This window comes from Sciurus vulgaris (genome assembly GCF_902686455.1).
Source record: "Sciurus vulgaris genome assembly, chromosome: 8".
Classification (NCBI taxonomy): domain Eukaryota; kingdom Metazoa; phylum Chordata; class Mammalia; order Rodentia; family Sciuridae; genus Sciurus; species Sciurus vulgaris.
Window position 1 is genome coordinate 12040018 of NC_136468.1, and position 19944 is coordinate 12059961.

The 19944-nt window shown below is 39.9% G+C and overlaps 1 protein-coding gene across 1 annotated transcript; it reads right to left on the reverse strand.

Moving 5' to 3' along the window:
* Positions 1-412: 412 nt before the first annotated feature.
* On the reverse strand, positions 413-13431 carry LOC306668936 (uncharacterized protein; the record flags this gene model as incomplete). Its single annotated transcript, XM_079152653.1, is given in 4 exon segments — positions 413-1008; positions 1011-1031; positions 1034-1389; positions 12503-13431. Coding segments are annotated over 4 exon segments (1902 nt in total).
* Positions 13432-19944: the final 6513 nt, after the last annotated feature.

Here is a 19944-nt window from a genome sequence, read left to right on the forward strand (position 1 = left end):
TGCTTAGGAAGAATGTCTGTATGTGTTGTCTACAGTTTCCAGGAAAGAAGCAGCGCAAATATTCTCACGTGGCATAGCTGCATTTTTTTGTTTGTTTCTTAATGGTGACTTGGATGAGCAGTGATCAATTTTGAAGACCTAACATTAATCAACCTTTCAAATTTCATATCTGTTGTTTTCATTTCTTTTCCACAAATCAATTTATACTGAAAGTCATTAAGGCATTCATCTACTTTTTTCTTCGAAGATCTTATAAACTATAACATCCTTATAAATGTTATGCATTTATAGACTTAAATATATGTCTACAGCATTCCATTTAAGGTAGCATGTATTCAAAGAGCACAAAAAGGCCAACTCCCATATTTCATAGAAAGCAAAGTCCCCTCCCCTCGTGGCCCTTCTGTGTCTCTCAGCTCAGCCTCTCCTTCCTCAGTGCCCTCCCCAAGGCCCCCTTGACCTCTGTGTTCCTCAGGCTGTAGATCAGGGGGTTCAGCATGGGGTTGAAAAGGCTGTAGAACAGGGAGAGGACCTTCTGCTGCTCCTCAGGGTGGTGGGACTGGGGGGCCATGTACATGACGATGGCACTGCCAAAGAAGAGCCCCACCACGCAGAGGTGGGAGGAGCAGGTGGAGAAGGCCTTCCTGCGGCCCTCCCCTGACTGGATCCTCAGGATGGCCAGCAAGATGCGCGTGTAGGACGCCAGCACCCAGCACAGGGGCCCCACCAAGATGAACACGCAGGCTGCAAAGATGCAGAGTTGATTGAGCCTGGTGTCAGCACAGGCCAGCTTGAGGACAGACAGGATCTCACAGAAGAAGTGGTTGATCTTGTGAGGCCCACAGAAGGGCAGCCTCAGGAGGAGGACTAAATGGACCAGGGCCAGGAGGAAGCTAAACACCCAGGAAGCAGCAGCCAGGATGGTGCACACTCTCCAGCTCATGATGACAGCATAATGTAGGGGGTGACAGATGGCCACATACCGATCATAAGACATTGCCACCAAATCAGGCACTCTGTAGCAGCAAAGCCAAGTACAGGAATGTCTGCATTATGCAAGGAACAAAGGAGATGTCTTTTTTCTGGTTCACAAGGTTTGCCAGCATCTTTGGGACATTGTTCGAAGCATAGGACAGGTCAAGTACAGCCAGATGAGAGAGGAAGAAATACATGGGGGTGTGCAGTCTGGAATCCAGGCAGATAATCCCAAGGATGACCCCATTACCCAGCAAGGTGAAGGCGTAGAAGACAGAGAAAAGTCCAAAGAGGAAACACTCAAGTGTCGGCTCCACCTGGAAGCCCAGCAGAGTGACCTGGGTGATCCATGTCTGGTTGCCTCCCATGCTCTTCCAGCAGCGATGAGACCTGGACCACACAGGAGGCTCAGCGCTGCGGAGCAGAGGTGCACGGTAATTAGTGGAGGCCACCGAGGGAGCGTTTGGAGATGTATCACTTAGGAGGGATTTGCTAGCATTTATCCTCAAATATGTCTTGATTATTAATGTCATTTGAAGAGAGACAATTCAATAAAACTCTGTAAAGGAGGCAGTTTTCCTTTCCTGGGCTTGCTTGAAATGAAGAAGTCCTCTGGTTGCTCCTTGTTTGCCCACGCCCCCCTCACCCTCTCACCTGCTTCCTGCTTGCTTATTTCAGATTGGAAAGCCCTTCTAACTAATTTCTCATGTCTGTAATTTCTTTAAAACTCCGAGGATCCTCCTTTCCAACAGCCAGCAATACTCCCTGGGAGCACCTACTGGGCATTGTTTTATACCCCTAGTGGCCATCGTATTACCAAAGAGTTTTATGTTCTCCTTCATCTGCACTTGGCATTGAAATTTAGTCATAAGTGAAAGAATTCTCGGATATGTGCAATGGACACACATAACTATTTTAAATACCGTTGAACGTGATGACACTCTGCCTTCCTTTAAAGACTCCAACATCCACAGTGTGACATTAAAGGTGGTGTTTGAACTGTGACTACCTGTGTTTGCTTCTTTCCTTTTTTCCCTGTCACCACTTAATGGAGTGACAAATCACAGAGCTAGTTGTATTTTCCAGGTGACAGAATCTTCTGTCCTTAAGATACTGTCACTGCCTGGGCAGCTCAGGTTGCCACCAGAGTCCCTGACCACCCTCTTCCTGGTTGTTGGTCCCAGGTCAGGAGCCTATTGCAGCTGGATTGATCCTGAGCAGGTCACAGGGACGGGAACAGCTGGAACTGGGGCCTCCTTCTTTCTAGAGAGCAGCCCTGTGGGAGGCCCTGCATCTGAACAGACATCAGAGGGAGGCAAGGGACCCAAAGGGATGGATGGCAACACCACGAGCAAAACCAATGACCAGAGCTGTCCTACCCTTCAATCACATGTTAACTTCTAACATCCAATTCTCATCTTTAAATCATGCTAAAGTTTCATACTCAACAGAATATTTTAAAAAATGATTTCAGTGTTTACTCCTTAGTAAAAACTGAGACCCTCAAATATATATATATTGTTGACAATGGTATTATAGTTGTATTATATAGACATTTCTTTAAACTACCACTTCCACACAATAAAGTTTTCACATATCAAATCCATGTGACAGGCGATAAACAAAATGTACATGGAAATAAATGTTAATTATGTATAATAATACATAAGAGCACAATATTTAATGCTCACCATTTACTATTTTGTCAGAAATTTTTGATGTACATTTCTCTTGTTTAGTTACACTGAGATAAATATTCTTTCAACTCTAGTTTTAGGCATATTCATGATTATTTCTATAGGATTTATTTTTAAATGAAATTGCAGGTGCTAAATATATAGATATTGCAGAGTTTGATATCTACCGCCAGTTGCAATATAATAATTGATGTTATTATTGGCATATAATGGAACATAAATTTTACAAACTTATACCAATGTAAATACCACTGATAGTGTGAAGATCAGTCAAGCCTCTTGCCTGCTCACATGATCATCAATACGAAATATTTCTAGTTGAAATATTAAAATATTTCTATTTTAATTTGACTAGATTATATAATTAGACTATATATATATATATATATAAAATATAGATTAGACTATAATGCTCTAATTCATGAACAGTTTCACAAAGCTTATATTTCACCACATCCTCCAAACACACCCTGGAGGGCAGGACTGGCCGGCTGTGTTCTGTGCATGGAGCAACAGCTGTGGGTAGGGGATCTCATTCTGAACAGCAGCGGGGTGGAGCAGTGGCCATGGGGAGCTACCTCTCCTTGCCCCTTGTTTCCATTTAGGAGAGGAAGTGTCTATGCCTTGGCTGGAATCACTCTGGATTATACCTACCCTGGTCCATCCCTGAATTTATATCATTTGCAGAACAGGAAGTGAAACCGGGGATGACCTTTCTGTTTTCATTTTGCCCTCTCATTTCCGCTCATTTGCATAAAGCTTAAGGAAGTATGCTCTGTCTCATTTGGGGCTGAGGTTGGCCTGGTGGTTGCGATTTTAATATGGAGAGAAATTTTGTTAAAGACATAAACGATGTCTCCACTAAGCCTCCCTAGCAAAACAATTTTTGATTTCTTCCTAACGCCTGTGCCTATTTCTCAAGCTATGTTTTCTGGAGTTGGAGCACAGACAGATCATAGTTCATTACCACTCCTCAAGTATTGGGAATGAACAAAGAGACAAGAAATAAGAAATAATCAACTGTGAACAAAACTATAAAGGAAATGAACAGGATAAAGTAAGAGAATGTTACCTGGTTTAAGGAGCTACTTTAAAAGAGATGGTTAGGAAAGGTCTCTTTCAAGAGGAGCCAAGGGGAGTGAACTGAGAGGGGTCAAGTGTGACCAGAGCCACAGGAGGGCCGTTCCCTGCACAGAACAGTGAGGAGCAGGGAAGGCAAAGTCTCTGGGCAGGAAGCACTCAGCAAGTTCTGGAAAGGGAAAGAAATCCAGTGTGCAGAGCACAGCTAGCAAAAAGTTGCACATACACATTGTAACCATGTGTATTTTATTAAAAAAAAAGTAACTTATTTAAAAGTTGGTGATACATTAAATATATTTGATACTTTATAAGACAGAATATCATGCAGCCATTAGAAGGGATCATTTGATATTTAGTTTACTACATGAAATCAATATTTGCATGTTAAATATGATCTGCTTTGTATTTTAAAATATAAACATTTGCACACTTGCCATTTTGTGTCTATTTACATGTTTAAGGAAACTTTGTTAAACTAAACAGGGAACTGTTTCTACCTATTATCTACAAAGTAACATTTACAGTTACTTTTCACACACTGCCGGCTCCTTTGTTTTTAAATAAACTAAGGAGTATCAAAGGGAAAATATTTCCATTTGAAAAAAATCACACTGCAAAAATATACAATTGAAATTACCCATTATTCCCGCTCATGTCCTCACTGAGTTTTAACAGCAGTCTGTAATCTGAGCAGATTTTCTTGGAGCTTCTAATGGAAAAATAAGTCACTGAATTATGAGAAGAGAGCCATTCCTTTATAACTAAACGGAAGTGAAAACTTCAATGCCATGTTTCTTTACACAAACATGTGCCTCATTTCTGGGATGCTCTGATGGAGGAATGATCCAGATCATCTACTGAGTGAAAGTGGAACCAGTTTGAAAACCCTGTGAGGTGGGGCATGAGCCACCTGTCAGGCTGAGAAGAGCAATGTCAGTGCCTTTTAATCCTTTTATCTGGAGTGCCCTTTCCATTCATTTCAAGTTAAAAAACAAGGACACAGAAAGCTGGGAAGAATAAAGTTCTTTCTGAAGATAGTCTCTTGATGAGACATAGGAGACCTTCAGGAGGTGGAGGGAGAAGAGTGGCCATTGGCCAGGAAAGCCTGTGTGGCCTGAGATGGAATCCGGGTGTGTGACAGGTGCTCCTCACCTGGAGGTGTGCTCTGGGCTCCTGCAGCACCCTGGCCAGGGACCCAGATAGCAGGCTCTCGGATGCCTCAGCAATCACCAATGTGTCATGACACTCCTTTTGCCAAAGGACTATAACTGTTTGACCCATCGAAGTTCCCGATAATACAATGTGGAATTATAGAGTTTCATGTCTGACTTTTTAAAAAGAAATTTATGAAAGAAGTAGTCTAGATTAAAATATTTCTAAAAGACAAGAATAAATAAGGGAGTAAAGAGACTCCTAAAAGAAATGTTTTTCATCAGACATGAGTTAACATCCAAACCATATGTAACTACACAAAAGTCACTTGTATTATTTAACAGCTTCCTGGTGGTTTTTTTTTTTTTTTTTTTTTTTTTTGAGACAAGGTCTTACTAAGTTTCTGAGTCTGACCTTAAACTTGTAATCCTCCTGCCTCAGCCCCCCAAACTGCTCGGATTACAGGTGTGCCTGGCAAGTTATTCAAGCTGGTAGGGTTCGCAGTTCAGAATCAAGATTGGAAGGACAGAGAGAAACATTGTTACACATGGTTTTTGCATTTGTACTCAGGGATTATGTTTTCTTTAATCACTACTAGTTTTGTCCTGGTGTGGAAGAACGGAAGCTTGTGTCCTTGTTCTGTCCACTGAAAATCTTTCTTTAATGTGTAGCTCCAGTAGACATTTAAAAAAAACCTTCATTTCAGATATCTGTCTTTATGGTTATCTTCCCCAGCCTTTTTCAAAGAGGGTGAAAAATCTGATTTCTTGAACCAAGAAATCCAAAATCCAAAACCATGCCAACCATTATGAGAAAACATTCTTTCCACCTCATATAGGATTATATTTTTGACCTTTCTTGAACTCACAATTGAGCTGAAGAACAATTTACATGTGTAAGCATCCATCCAAATTATAACTGTGCTCATTATGACTTTCACCGATTTTTACATTTAAATTTAAAATGGAGTTTAAAGAGATTGAAGAATCCTTCAAAGTAACCTCACTCCTATGCTGAAGGAGAAAATACAGATTTTTAAATCTTGGGCTGTTTTGCTACACCAAATATCAGAGAGAGAGAAAAGAGAGAATATGAATCTTCAAGAAAGAAAAGAGGGACACATTTTGCATATTTACCACTGACCCATAGCAAATGCTTATGTTGATATTGAATTGAAGCCCCAAGGCCATCAAAGATGGGGTTCTGGGACAGCAACGCAGGTTTGCCAAGCATTTGCATTTACTCTAAAATTACTTACCTACCCAACCATTGTTTTGATATTCAGCCTGATCCTAATGAATTCCATAGTTAATTAAAAAAAAAAAAAAAAAAAAAAAGAAAAGTTTCTAGAGCCAGACTGCCTGGGTTCAATCTGTGACTCCTCTGTACCTCTCCCTGCCTCACCTCCCGACCTGCAAACTGGGAGGAGTAATTTATCCTACCTCACAGTGTACTTGTGAGGACCGAGTTCACTCTCACAAGACATGTGATAAGTGCTTGATGATGATGATGACTGGAGACCCATGATCGGAGAGTAGCTTCTGGGTCCGCTAGTCAGAAGGAGCATGCAGGTACTCAGCAGCTCCTCTGCCAGATCAGGAGCAAAGGAGGAGCTGCCCCATGGGGGCTGGGCTTCCCTGTGGGAGGCCACTTGCCTCCTGCACATTGTGAAGGGCATCCTGCTGGTGGAGACTGAGCTTCTGAGCATGGACAGCCCACGCACTTCTCAGAGGAGAAGAAAGGACAGTGTCAGGACAAGCAGACCCTGCAACTCCTCTGGCTTCCAGGTTCTTCTGTGTAAAGAGAGACCCCAGCCACACAGTCGCTGAGGCTCTTTGTAGCCCATTAGCCAGATCCCATCCTACCTGAAGGGTTATCTGAGCCTCTTCTCTGGCAGCCAAGACCAAGCCAAGAGCTGCCCTGGCCTGAGCAGGGGCTGTGGGTGGAGGGGCCAAGAGGGTTGGAGGAACCATGGCCACAGTGTGGGGTGGGCAGTGGTTCCTGGAGATCTGCTGAGGACCCTCGTTGTGAACATGGGCTCAGGGCCAGTAGGACCAGGCAATCAGTGGCCTGGAGCCACTGATACATTCATTTCCCATTTCCTCTTTGTCACCTACAAACTCCTACTCAGGGCAAATAAAATACCTGTACTTACGGGGTACAATCTGTGGACTTGTCTTCAAACATAGCCTTGCACTTAGGAGAAAGCTCCAAGAGGGGCAGGGAGAATATATTGCAGACTGGGAAGCATTCTCCTCTCCAATGGAGCCTCTCTGGGAAGGGAGGACCAGATCCAGAGCTCGGCTGAACTATAGAAGACTTGATTCTGTAGGCATGGGCTCTTCTCTGTCTGTGTTCAAACATAAATCACTGTCTTCAGACATAAATGACGAGTCCAGGAGCAGAACCAAGTGGCATCGCGTCTGCTCACACCCTCTCTACAGGGAACTAAACAATTTGCTACTTCTCTCCAGCAGGTGATTTAATGATAAAATTCCCCATGTTTATTATTCTGTTCTTTCAGGAGTCCCGGGGGTGTGGTTTCATGTGCTGCCTGGGACTACTGGATGGGGTCCAGATTTCTCTACAGTTGGTAAAATTTTGCATACAAATTAAAAAGTTGGATATAATCAATTCAGTCATCTCAAAAGGTATGCATTTTATCTTAACATTGCTCCCCTCTCCAGTGACTCCTGTCAGGCTGTAGAGCAGAGGCTGGGATTTCTTGATCTCTCATGGCTCAGGGTCCCTTGGACCCAGTTAAGGCATCAGCTCAGAGAAGTGTTCCCCAGGGGAGGCGATGATGCTTCTGGGAAATAGTCCTCCTGTTCAGGTATTCTCTGTCTTCTGTCTTAATTTTCTTCATATTTTTGAGCCACATTTATATTTCCACATCTTGGGTTATGACCTACGGATAAAATGCACATCTCTCTCCTCTCTCCCCTCACCCTCCCATAATGATAATGTTGGATGACTTGAAATCCTATCATTTCTTCCCTCCTCAGGGTCTGCCCTTAAGCTGTACAGTTTGGGGTCTTACGCAGTAGTAGAAGGAGCACCTCCCACTCTTTTTAAATTCTGATTTGTTCTTCAGGTTAACTTTAACCTTGTTTTAACCACTTGACTTCAAACATAACATTGATGCTTTAGAACACTCACCCAGTTCTCTTCAGTTACCCCATACCAAACTGGCTTCTCCTCTGTGATAGGCCAAAACCCTTACACTTAGCAATGGTTCAAGGTAGTGCCTAAATAAGTTTTTATTTTCAGCATTTTTTATTGTTTATTCTTCCTACATGGAAATGAACTAGAGAAAAAATGAATTTGACTCCTCAATTCCTGGATAAACCAAGGGTAGCATTTTTGCACATATTCATTCAGATAGGCATAATTAGCACAGTTTTATTTCCTCCATTAAGGATGATATAAAGGCACTTAACACAGCCTACTATGGCTAAAAATTCACATGGCATGATTTGTTTATGTTTACATACAATCTTTAAAATGATTAGAGCAAAACATTTCCTGTGAGAAGTCTTAGACTTCTTGTGGATATCAAGGTTTTGATTAACACTTTATATTTTACCAAGAATAAGTGATGGACCTTTATAAATGAATGTCAATTCTGAATTAGAAGTGTTTGCTGAGTGTCATTAATTACTAGACCCACAACTGGGTCTTAGTGTACTTTCAACATTTAGCTACCTCTAAAATGAAAATCTATCTTTTTTCTTTATTTCTTTTTCTCTTTCCTTCCTTCCTTCCTTCCTTCCTTCCTTCCTTCCTTCCTTCCTTCCTTCCTTCCTTCCTTCCATCCTTCTGTTCTTTCTTTTTCTTTTTGCATGAAGTTCATTTATCACACAGAATGTCAATAGGATATTTGAAGAAGATAATATAAGCAATGATACTGACTCTGAAATGCGGGAGGCTGTTTGACTTCTGTCATTAAACGTCTTTTTAACCTTATGACGCTACTACAGGATGTGTTCCACCAAGACAAGGGAGTCAATAAAGAAAGAGGTTCCACCAGCTTAAGGAAGAGCGAGTCCAGCTCTGGAATCAGGCAGGTGAGTTTAATAGGAAGCCTGTAGATCAGGGGCAGGGAAACCTGGAGTCTCCTGAGGATGCCTGCAAGGCAAGTTGGGATGGACGTGTTATCTAGGGTGGAGCTATGGAGGGGGAGATAGGCAAGCCTGGGAAGACATAGTAATAGGTGGCAAAAATCTAAGCAGAGGGAATAAAAAGGCAATTAGTGGAATATTTTAAGCATTCTAATTGATATATTCTTCCTGCTTAAAAAGTCAGGTGTCAGTGAAGCAGACATTATTATGTATATGTATGACTCATGTACATGCACATTTATGTATGTATGACTGCATGACCCATGTGATCCTGCAACATTTATAATCAGAAGAACGGGAGATCACACTCCATTTATGTATGGACGACAACACAGCACCGAGCTTTGCTCAGGAGTGGAAGAGTGGGTGCCGGCCACTTAATCGAGAGATTTTCACACACCAGAAGTGTGTCCAGCACAGTTCAGGCTTTAGGTACCAGCGGACCCAAGTGGTGGAGAGAGAGGTGTGCCCTACACCTTGCCCACAAGCTAATGGAAAACCAGGGCTGCTCCCCTGTTCCCTTCTGTCCTAATTCTCAGTCCTTCTGTGCCTTCCTCTCTCTCCACCTCCCTTAGGGAAAAGTAGACTTTTTAAAATGAATAAATACTTGATATGTCCAAATTAAAGCAATTCTGAAAAGTATAATAAAAAAAATCCAAAATTTTTCTAGGTGACAGTATCCAGACATAACTATTAACATTAATTGGCAATATGCTAGAGATTTCTTCATTAGCATGAGCAGAGATAAGGCTACTAGGACAGAGAGACAAATAACTTAACAAAAGGGAGATAATATAATATTTTAGGAAAGCATTTTTGCTCTTTTGTGTATACAAGGAAACTCCTGGTAGGTATCATCCAAGCAACCGCCAGTAGAATGAAGTCCAAGTAGAAAGTTACAGTGTCCCTGAATGTAAGTGACAGATGGAGGGGTTATGGGCCAACAAGGGAGTGGGGTTTGAGGAGCAAGGTGCTGAAGAACACCTGCAAATGGAGTCTCTGAAGTCTGCACAAGAGCTTTCCTATGCATAGGAAATCTGAATCTGAAGAGGCAAGACCTCTAATCTCTTAGCAGACAACAGTTTTTGTTCTTCTGACTTCTGAGAAGTTCTGAATAGAGCTGAAAAATGAATTGACAACTTGCAAACTTCTAGGTATACTGATTCACAACCTAGCCAGGATGGAGGGATGTGGATAAGAACAAGCCCTAGGAATAAAAACCATGCCTTACAAACAAGAGTGACCTGCCATGATTATAATCTGTTTTCATTATAAAAACAAACAAAATCTCATAAACCAGCAGAGAGATATTACAGAATAGACAGCCTCTGAAATTTATCACCCAGCATGTCACAAGTCAGGAAAACACTGATCCAGGATCAAGATCAAGATGGTCAGTAGAAGAATACCAGTTACTAACACAGACCTCAAAGTTCCAAAGACTTTAAAATAACTATAATTAATAATTAAATACTCTTGGATAGGCAGAATTAATATTGTCTAAATGGTCATACTACCAGAGGTGTTATACAGATTTAATATAATTCCTGTTAAAATTCCAATGACATTCTCCGCAGAAATAGAAAAGGCAATCATGAAATTCATTTGGAAAAATAAGAGACCCAGAATAGCCAAAGCAATCTTTAGCAAGAAAAGTGAAGCAGGAGGCATCACAATACCAAACCTCAAATTATACTACAGAGCCATAGTAACCAAAAAAAAAAAAGTCATGGTATTGGCACCAAAACAGACATGTAGACCCCAATGGTACAGAATAGAAGACACAGAGACAAACCCACATAAACACAGTTATCTCATACTAGACAAAGGCTTCAAAAACATTCATTGGAGAAAAGATAGCCTCTTCCACAAATGGTGCTGGGAAAACTGGAAATCCATATGTAACACATGAAACTAAACCTCTATCTCTCATCCTGCACAAAAATCAACTCAAAGTGGATCACATATATGACTGCATTACTGATGTGATCCTAAATATGTATAATCAGAAAAATGAGAAATTATACTTCATTTATGTATTATCTATCAAAATGTATAAATGCATTTTACTGCCATGTAAAGCTAATTAGAACAAATAAAAACATTTTTAAACATACTAAAAGTGTATGTAGCAGAAAACATTAATAAACACCATTTTAAAAGTACTTATCTGAATCTTGGATTCTGTTTTGTGTTTTCATATAGTACTTGCTCTGATCCTCACAAAGAACATGCCAGCTTGCTATTACTTACCTCATTTTACACATAATAAATCTGAATTCGAAGAATTCAAGTGAATTACAAAAGTTTACACATGTAGCAACTGTCAGAAATTTGTTAAAACAAGGTTTATCTAAACCTAAAACACGTTTTTAACCTTTCTCAGAATGGGATTGCATCTGCATAACAGACGGCCTTACTAAAGAAATACTTTGTGAGAGACAAGTTCATATATTTTCCTCTTCAAAAATCCTTTTCTAAGAAGAAACACCATTCAAAAATTGGATGTTGTCCTTTAATATGATTTATTTATAATTTGAGTCGAAAACAGGGTCATTATGAATCCTTCTCCACTATGGCTCAACTATTCTTTTCAATTCCTTTATAATTAAGTGGAAGAGTTTCATCTTTGAGTAAAAAGGTGGTTTAACTTACCTCACATATCTTAATTTAAAACCAATTCATTCACTATTGGCCAATCAGTCATTGCAACAATGATAGTCTGTTCTTATTGCCAGGATGATCTCTATAGGCCATTTTCTACAGGAGAAAATTGACCAAATTCATGGGAAAAAATATGTGGCTATATATTTATTCCTTCTATTCTGCTTTCTTTCCTCACCTGTATGAATTTCTACCTGCTCTCCACAGGCAGAGAAAAGGAAGGATAGAGAGAGATCCCACTTTCCTACATAGTTATTGACATGACAAAGGTTTAGGTGTTCTTGTTATTTGTGTTAGTTATTTCTCAATTATCTTTTCCCAGAAGCCATGCTTAGTTTATTACCTAAACTGATTATGCCTTAGAAAGAATTACTGTCATAAGAACACATACAAATATTTCAGATACAGACTTATTTTGAGAGGGGATGACACTTGCTACATTAAAAATATTTTAGTAAAAAGATGTTATCAATTTCTCCCAACTCCCAGATCTTAAATATTCTACCAATCCTTCTTTAAAATTTTGCTTATAAAATTTAAAAAAGAAAATTTATTTCCTTTTATTCAGAACATTTCATAGAACCATATGTTCTCAATGCAGCCAATGTGAAGATAATTTTGTTAGTTGTGCAGAGTCAACCTGCCATGCTAGAAAGAGGAAAGCAGAGTGACTCTTCTTGGGGAATGTCAGAGAAATTTCACGAAGAGGAAAAGATGCTGGGAGCACGTTGATGCGTCCTGGGTAGGCCCTGGATCAGAAGACTTCTCATTTCCCCTTGAGCATGTGGTTTTGTTATTCCATACAACCCTCACGATGCTCTCTCCTTTAGGAGCATCCTCTGCAGAGCATGTTTGACCTCTCTGTTCCTCAGACTATAGATAAGGGGGTTGAGCATGGGATTGAGAAGGCTGTGAAACAGCAGGAGATATTTCTTCTGTTCCTTGGAGTTCCCATTTTGGGGTCCGACATACATGATAATGGCTGTACCATAAAAGAGTCCAACCACACAGAGGTGGGAGGAGCAGGTGGAGAAGGCTTTCTGGCGTCCCTCTCCTGAATGGATCTTCAGGATGGCACATAGAATATGAGCATAAGATACTACAATTGAGGAGAAAGGCCCCACCAGCACAGACACTGCCCCAGCCAGGACCATGACCTCATTGATGTGGGTATCTGCACAGGCAAGTTTGAGAACAGCCATGATTTCACAGAAAAAGTGGTTAATGTTCTGAGATCCACAGAAGGGCAATGGTAGGAGTAATATTAAGTGAACTAGGGCCAAGAAGACTCCTAAAATCCAGGAAATTGCTACCAGGGTGATGCAGACTCTCCAGCCCATGATGGATGAATATCGAAGGGGTTGGCAGATGGCCACATACCGATCATAGGACATCACCACCAGGAGGAGACATTCTGTGTGTGCAAAAGTCAGAAAGAGAAAGGTCTGGGTCATGCAGCCCCCGAAGGAGATGGGCATGGCTGGGTCCAGGAGGTTCAGCAGCATCCGGGGCACCGTGTTGCAAGCATAGGCGATGTCCACCATGGCCAGGTGGGAGAGGAAGAAGTACATGGGGGTGTGCAGTCTGGGGTCCAGGCAGATGAGGCCCAAGATGGCCCCGTTCCCCAGCAGGGTGAAGGTGTAGAAGAGGGAGAAGAGTCCAAAGAGGAGCACCTGCATCCTTGGGCCAAGTGGAAATCCCAGGAGGAGGAACTCTGTGACCACAGTCTGATTGCCCGCCATTGCCCTGTGGAAGAGACAATGCAGCTCACCACGTCTGAATGTCCGAGCCAAGGGTTCAAACATGGTGCAACTGGGTGTGTCCTTGCTTCCTAAGGGAATGACCTTTCATGTCATTTATGGCCCGTTAGATGCTTACTAAGGGAAAAATATGTGTTCCAAATGAAACAGAAGAAATTTTGTCTATAAGTTAAATGCTAATATTATGACCTTATTCAGTAAATCTTACCTTTATTTTCAAACCAACTTTCACCAAAGTTCAAAATCTAATACTTGAATCACCATTGCAGCAGAGGCCAGTTTTCAGTGTGTGGTGATGGAATCAGACTTTTGCCCATGAGTAATCCTGCACTGCAGCTTATAAACACCCACATGTGCGCACATGTGCTGGTGTCCTGCACATCTTCACGGGAGGATGGACGGGGATGAGGAGCATAGCAATGATTTTTCTATCAGAATTTCTTACTAAATCATGCCTTCGAAATATGAATTATTTGTTAGACTTGAGATTTCTTCAGATAGAAGAAAGATGAATTAAGAGAATAGCAGTTTGCTAAAATTTGGACTGGATTTACAATGAAGACCTTTGTCTTTTGACTTTGTGCCCGCAGTTGGTCTACTCTGTTCTCTCTGCCCAGAATGTTATGTGTTTATCCCTTGTATATCACGCTTGATACTCTGTATTTGTAAATACATCATGCCCATTTCTGGAAATTCCTGAAGTTTTGCCACACCCTACAGTGAGAAATACCTGTCCCATATGTACAACAGACTACATATACTTACTTGGATCCTTTTGTATGTAATGCATTTTTAATTTTCTCTTTTATTCTGGTCTCATACTCCATTTCATTGGTAAAAATGCTGGTCAACTGATTTTGTGATGGGTCATAGCTTACATCAGTCAATTTTTTTCTTTTCTTTCTTTCTTTTTTTTTTTTCCTTGGTGGTGCTGGGAACTGAACCCAGGGCCTTGTGTTTGCAAGGCAAGCACTCTACTAACTGAGCTATATCCCCAGCCCTGGGTCATAGCTTACAATTTAAAAAATGACTGATCTATATCTAAGACTAGAGGTAAAGGACTTACTACATAGACTTATATTCATAGACTCTTTAACATCGTGTTATAGCTTTTGAGCTATAATGTAAAAAGGAACTATTACTTACAGTGAATCTGTAAGTATTTTTGTGACTGGTCAGATGTCTTCAAACCTTTCCATGTGGAGTGGGTTTGCTGAGGTTTGAATTTTGACTTTGAAACCGCTGCATCTGTTCACCTTCTGTTCATCTGTATAGTCTTCTTCAATCAAAAATCCACATGGATTTCACATTCAAAATAAGAATCTCAGGCTGGGGAGATAGCTCAGTTGGTAGAGTGCTTGCATTGCAAGCACAAGGCCCTGGGTTCAATCCCCATCACGGCAAAAAAAAAAAAAAAAAAAAAAAAATCCCAGAAAAATTTGTAATACAGTTGATCAGTCTCCTCTTCATATGTTTGAAGTTAATATTGAAACGTTTCCTAAGCAAGAGTGAGTAAATCTCTGCCTTGATTCAGAGGAAGCGTCGGAATTCACAATAGAAATGACTGGGAGATGGTACATCTTAGTCCAAGAGAGAACTTTGTAACAATCGGAATCACCTCCATGAAATGGGTTGTTTGGTTTAAACTGAACTTTATGCCTATGAATATTTGAAATCAGAGATGGACTGGCGATCTATTCGAGATGGGGTCCTGTGTCATGTGAAGCGTTGAACTAGGACAGCAGGGACCATTTCTGTGGACAGAAATGTTCAGGAAAGTGCTAATCCAATTCTCTTCTGATTCTTGTAATATTTAGAACCCAGAAAAGATAGCAATCATATTTCTAAAAGTTCCTATGATACAAGCATACAACAAAATAAAATTGAAGAAACAAGGGGTATTGCTTTACCTTCATCCTAACACCAAGTAGCTAAAACACAGAACTTGAAATCCATAGATGTTTACTCAATATTTGCTATGTTCTGCAATATGTTTCAGCAAAAGGTATGTGAGATACTCCTGTGTGCTGGCACAAGTAACCTTCTTGTTGAAAGACCTCACAAATATGATCATCCCCTGGTCTCTTCCTTTTAGAAAAAGGAATTTCACTCAAAAACAAACCTGTCGGGATACCCCTTTTCTTCTACAATGCAAATCCTCTTTTGTAATCAATTAGGTTCATTAGTTTATGAAAACACTGCTTAATTTCATGATCCAATAAAAACTTTTACAAGCGAATCTCTACACTATTTGTTTTTTTCCTCAAAATTTAAACAGAAAACTTGATACAAATGCATCACAGCAAATTACTCATAGTAGGTATATCTAAAAGAGTTGATAACTTTTAGATTATCCTAGTGTCTAAGCCCATAAGTGGCGGAACTTAGGCATTAACAGACATTGACATTTTGCAGTGTGCTATTTCATTATCATCTGTCTGAAATCATAGAAAGAAGATCAGTTAGTGTATGAAACTTATCTCAGACTTACACCTAAAAATGAGAAGACAAGCTGGGTATGAGCTGGAAGAAACTTCACAAGTCAGCAAACAGCAGCTGTCACGTGGAAACTCCTTTCTTCCAAGAAGATCCTTGTAAAATGCCCCAGCAGAGGTTGGATTTCTCTCATAAGCACCGGTTTTATTCTCTGCTCAGCTCAACCATCTCTCAACATTCTCTGAAAGTTCACAGAGGGGGAGGGGAGGATGTTCCATCCCATACACGGCCACCTGCCCCTGGAAGAGGGCTCTCACTCTGCTCCGCTCTGGCTTTCCCTGCTGACCATTTCTTCATTCACTGTCCAGGATCATAGATTTAAGATGAAATCAGATAACTTTTCAGAAAGCACCCCTCATATTTTAATTTCCATCATCTTGGATTTATTATGGCTTTAAAAACTCCAAAAATTTCCCTCCATTGGCTCCAAATAGATTAAGTGGTATTTAGGGCAGGTGGAACCATAGATCATTCCCATGCTTTCTAATGTTGGCTGAGTTCTGCTATACCTGACCTGAATATGTATTGTGCGTGCATGTGTGTGTGTGTTATCAACTCTCTGCAAGGAATACAATTAATACAATTAATAAAATAAGACCAGGTAACAAGACCTATAGGAACTCTGCGTCCAGGAGTCAGGAAAGGGTGTAAAATATCCCAAGGGAACTTATTAAGTATTATTTTGTAGAAATACCTGGAGTACAAACAAGGAAGGAGCATCTCACCAAGAAACAATCTCTAGTCTTTAATTTGTGGTGATGTCGAGACCAAGAGTGAAAAAAATATGGAGAGCCCTCCATACTCTGAGACTACTGCTGTTTCCTCCTCCTCCTGAAATGGAGTTATAATTATGATTTGAGCGACTGTGACTGAGACAATCTGATGGTGCCTTTGTTGTTTAAATGTCTCTTTTATTCCCTTACCAAACTTAAGTTCATACTCAGAAGAGGCAGAGCATAATTTCCTAAATTAGTTATTTTATTTTAGATGTCAACCAACTAAGAAATCAATTAATTTACCCAGAGAGAGACGACACGCAGTAGGTGTGACGTGGTTCTTTGCCATCATAGATGCAAGTAAGAGGCTGGCTAGGAACTGGATCCAGATGCATCAGGAAGAGCAACCTGGTGTTCATGCCCAAGGCCACCTGGTGCCTAGAGAAGAGAGGTCACTGTTACTTGTATGTTGCCTATAGTCCCCTTTGCTAAACATAGAAACTCATCAATTACATTTTCTCCTTGTCAATTTCTAATTTACTAGTGTAAAAGAATCTCCTATTTGTCTCATAATATTTTTGACCCTCAATTCTTTTTATTTCTTTTTTTTTTAGATTTGATTCATCATACACAAATGGGGTACAACTATCGTTTCTCTGGTTGTACACAAAGTAGAGTCACACCATTTGCATAATCATACATGTTCATAGGGTGATGATGTTTGTCTCATTCTATTATTTTTCCTTTCCCCAACCCCCTCTCCACCTTCATTTTCCTCCATACAATCCATCCTTCCTTCATTCTTGCCTCCCTCCCCCTGTTATGTATCACCATCCACTTATCAGAGAAATCTTCAGCCTTTTGTTTTTTGAGATTGGCTTACTTCATGTAGCATGATATTCTCCAACTCCATCTATTTACCTGCAAATGCCATAATGTTATTCTTCTTTATGGCTGAGTAATGTTCCATTGTGTATATATACCAGTTTCTTTATCCATTCATCTATTGAAGGGCATCTAGGTTGGTTCCACAATCTAGTTACTGTGAATTGAGATGCTATAAACATTGATGTAGCTGTGTCACTGTAGAATGCTGATTTTAAGTCCTTTGGGTATAAACCAAGGACTGGGATAGCTGGGTCAAATGGTGATTCCATTCCAAGTTTTCTAAGGAATCTCCATACTGCTTTCCAGAGTGGTTGCACCAATTTGCAATCCCACCATCAAAGTGTGAGTGTACCTTTTTCCCCACATCCTCGCCAACACCTATTGCTTGTATTCTTGATAATAGACATTCTAATTGGGGTGAGATGGAATCTTAGGGTAGTTTTGATTTGCATTTCTCTTATTACTAGAGATATTGAACATTTTGTCATGTATCTGTTGATTGCTTGTAGATCTTCTTCTGTGAAGTATCTGCTCATTTCCTTAGCCCATTTGTTGATTGGGTTATTTGTATTCTTGGTGTAAAGTTTTTTGAGTTTTTTAGATTCTGGAGATGAATGCTCTATCTGAAGTATATGTGGCAAAGATTTTCTCCCACTCTGTAGGCCTCTCTTCACAATGTTGATTGTTTCTTTTTCTGGAAAGCTTTGCAGTTTGAATCTATCCCAATTATTGATTCCTGCTTTTATTTCTTGTGCTTTGGGAGTCATGTTAAGGAAGTCTGGTCCTAAGCCAACATGATGAAGATTTGGACCTACTTTTGAAGATTTGGACCTACTTTTTCTTCTGTTAGGTGTAGGGTCCCTGGTCTAATTCCTAGGTCCTTGACCCATTTTGAGTTGAGTTTTGTGCAGGGTGAAAGATAGGGGTTTAGTTCATTTTGTTGCATATGAATTTCCAGTTTTGCCAGCACCATTTGTTGAAGAGGCTATCTTTTCTCCATTGTATATTTTTGGCACCATTGTCTAGTATGAGAAAACTATATTTATGTGGGTTTGTCTCTGTGTCCTGTATGAAACTCTAACCAGAGCAATTTGACAGACCAAAGGAATTAAAGGGATATGAATAGGAAAAGAAGAACTCAAACTATCACTATTTGCTGACAACATGATTCTATATTTAGAGGATCCAAAAAATTCCACCAGTAAACTTCTAGAACTCATAAATGAATCCAGTAAAATAGCAGGATATAAAATTAACACTCATAAATCTAATGCATTTTTATTCATAAGTGATGAATCGTCTGAAAGAGAAATGAGGAAAACTACCCCATTCACAATAGCCTCATACACACACACACAGATATATACTTGGGAATCAATCGAACAAAAGAGGTGAAAGACCTCTACAATGAAAACTACAAAACACTAAAGAAAGAAATTGAATAAAACCTTAGAAGATGGAAAGATCTCCCAATGTTCTTGAACAGACAGAATTAATATTGTCAAAATGGTCACACTACCAAAAGAGGTATACAAATTCAATGCAATTCCAATTAAAATTCCAATGATATACCTCATAGAAGTAGAGCAAGCAATCATGAAATTCGTTTGAAAGAATAAGAGAACCAGAATAGGTAAAGTAATCCTTAGCAGGAAGAGTGAAGCAGGAGGTATCACAATACCAAAACTTCAACTATACTACAGAGCAGTAGTAACAGAAATGGCATGGTATTGGCACCAAAATAGACTGGCAGACCAATGACCCTCAATTCTTTATCTGAAAAAGATGTGTTTTGTTTGATCACTTTTGAGACTTAATCAATCAATTCCTTTTCTTCTATTGTTCTTCAGTTTTATTACCAAGGTCAAACGAGTTGCTTAAAACAAAGTGCAGAGTCCTTCCGCCCACCATTTTCAAAAGATTTTATATGAAAATCAGATGTTCTTTGAAGATTGGTATAATTTGCTTTTAGAAATATATGACTTGGTATTCTTTGGTAGGATAATTCTGGAAATCGATTCAGTGTTTTGAACACTGAATTTTGCATGAATTTTCTATTTCTATATAATGAAGTTTATGTAATCTTCTAATTTTTAAATTTATTGAAATGGATTTAGGTATGACATCTTATTATCATTTTAAAAAATCTCTGCATTTTAGTTGTATAACTATTTGTTCCTGATATTGTCTATATAGGCCTTTTTCCCTTTTATTGTGATTAGTCATCTATTTTATTAGCTTTTCTTTTTTATACTGTGAATTGATCCCAGGGGTCACTGGCCTGCATTCCAGCCCTTTTTATGTTATTTTTTTACTTTGAGACTGGGTCTCACTAAGTTGCATAGAATCTTGCTAAATTGCTGAGTCTGAATTTGAACATGTGATCCTCCTGTCT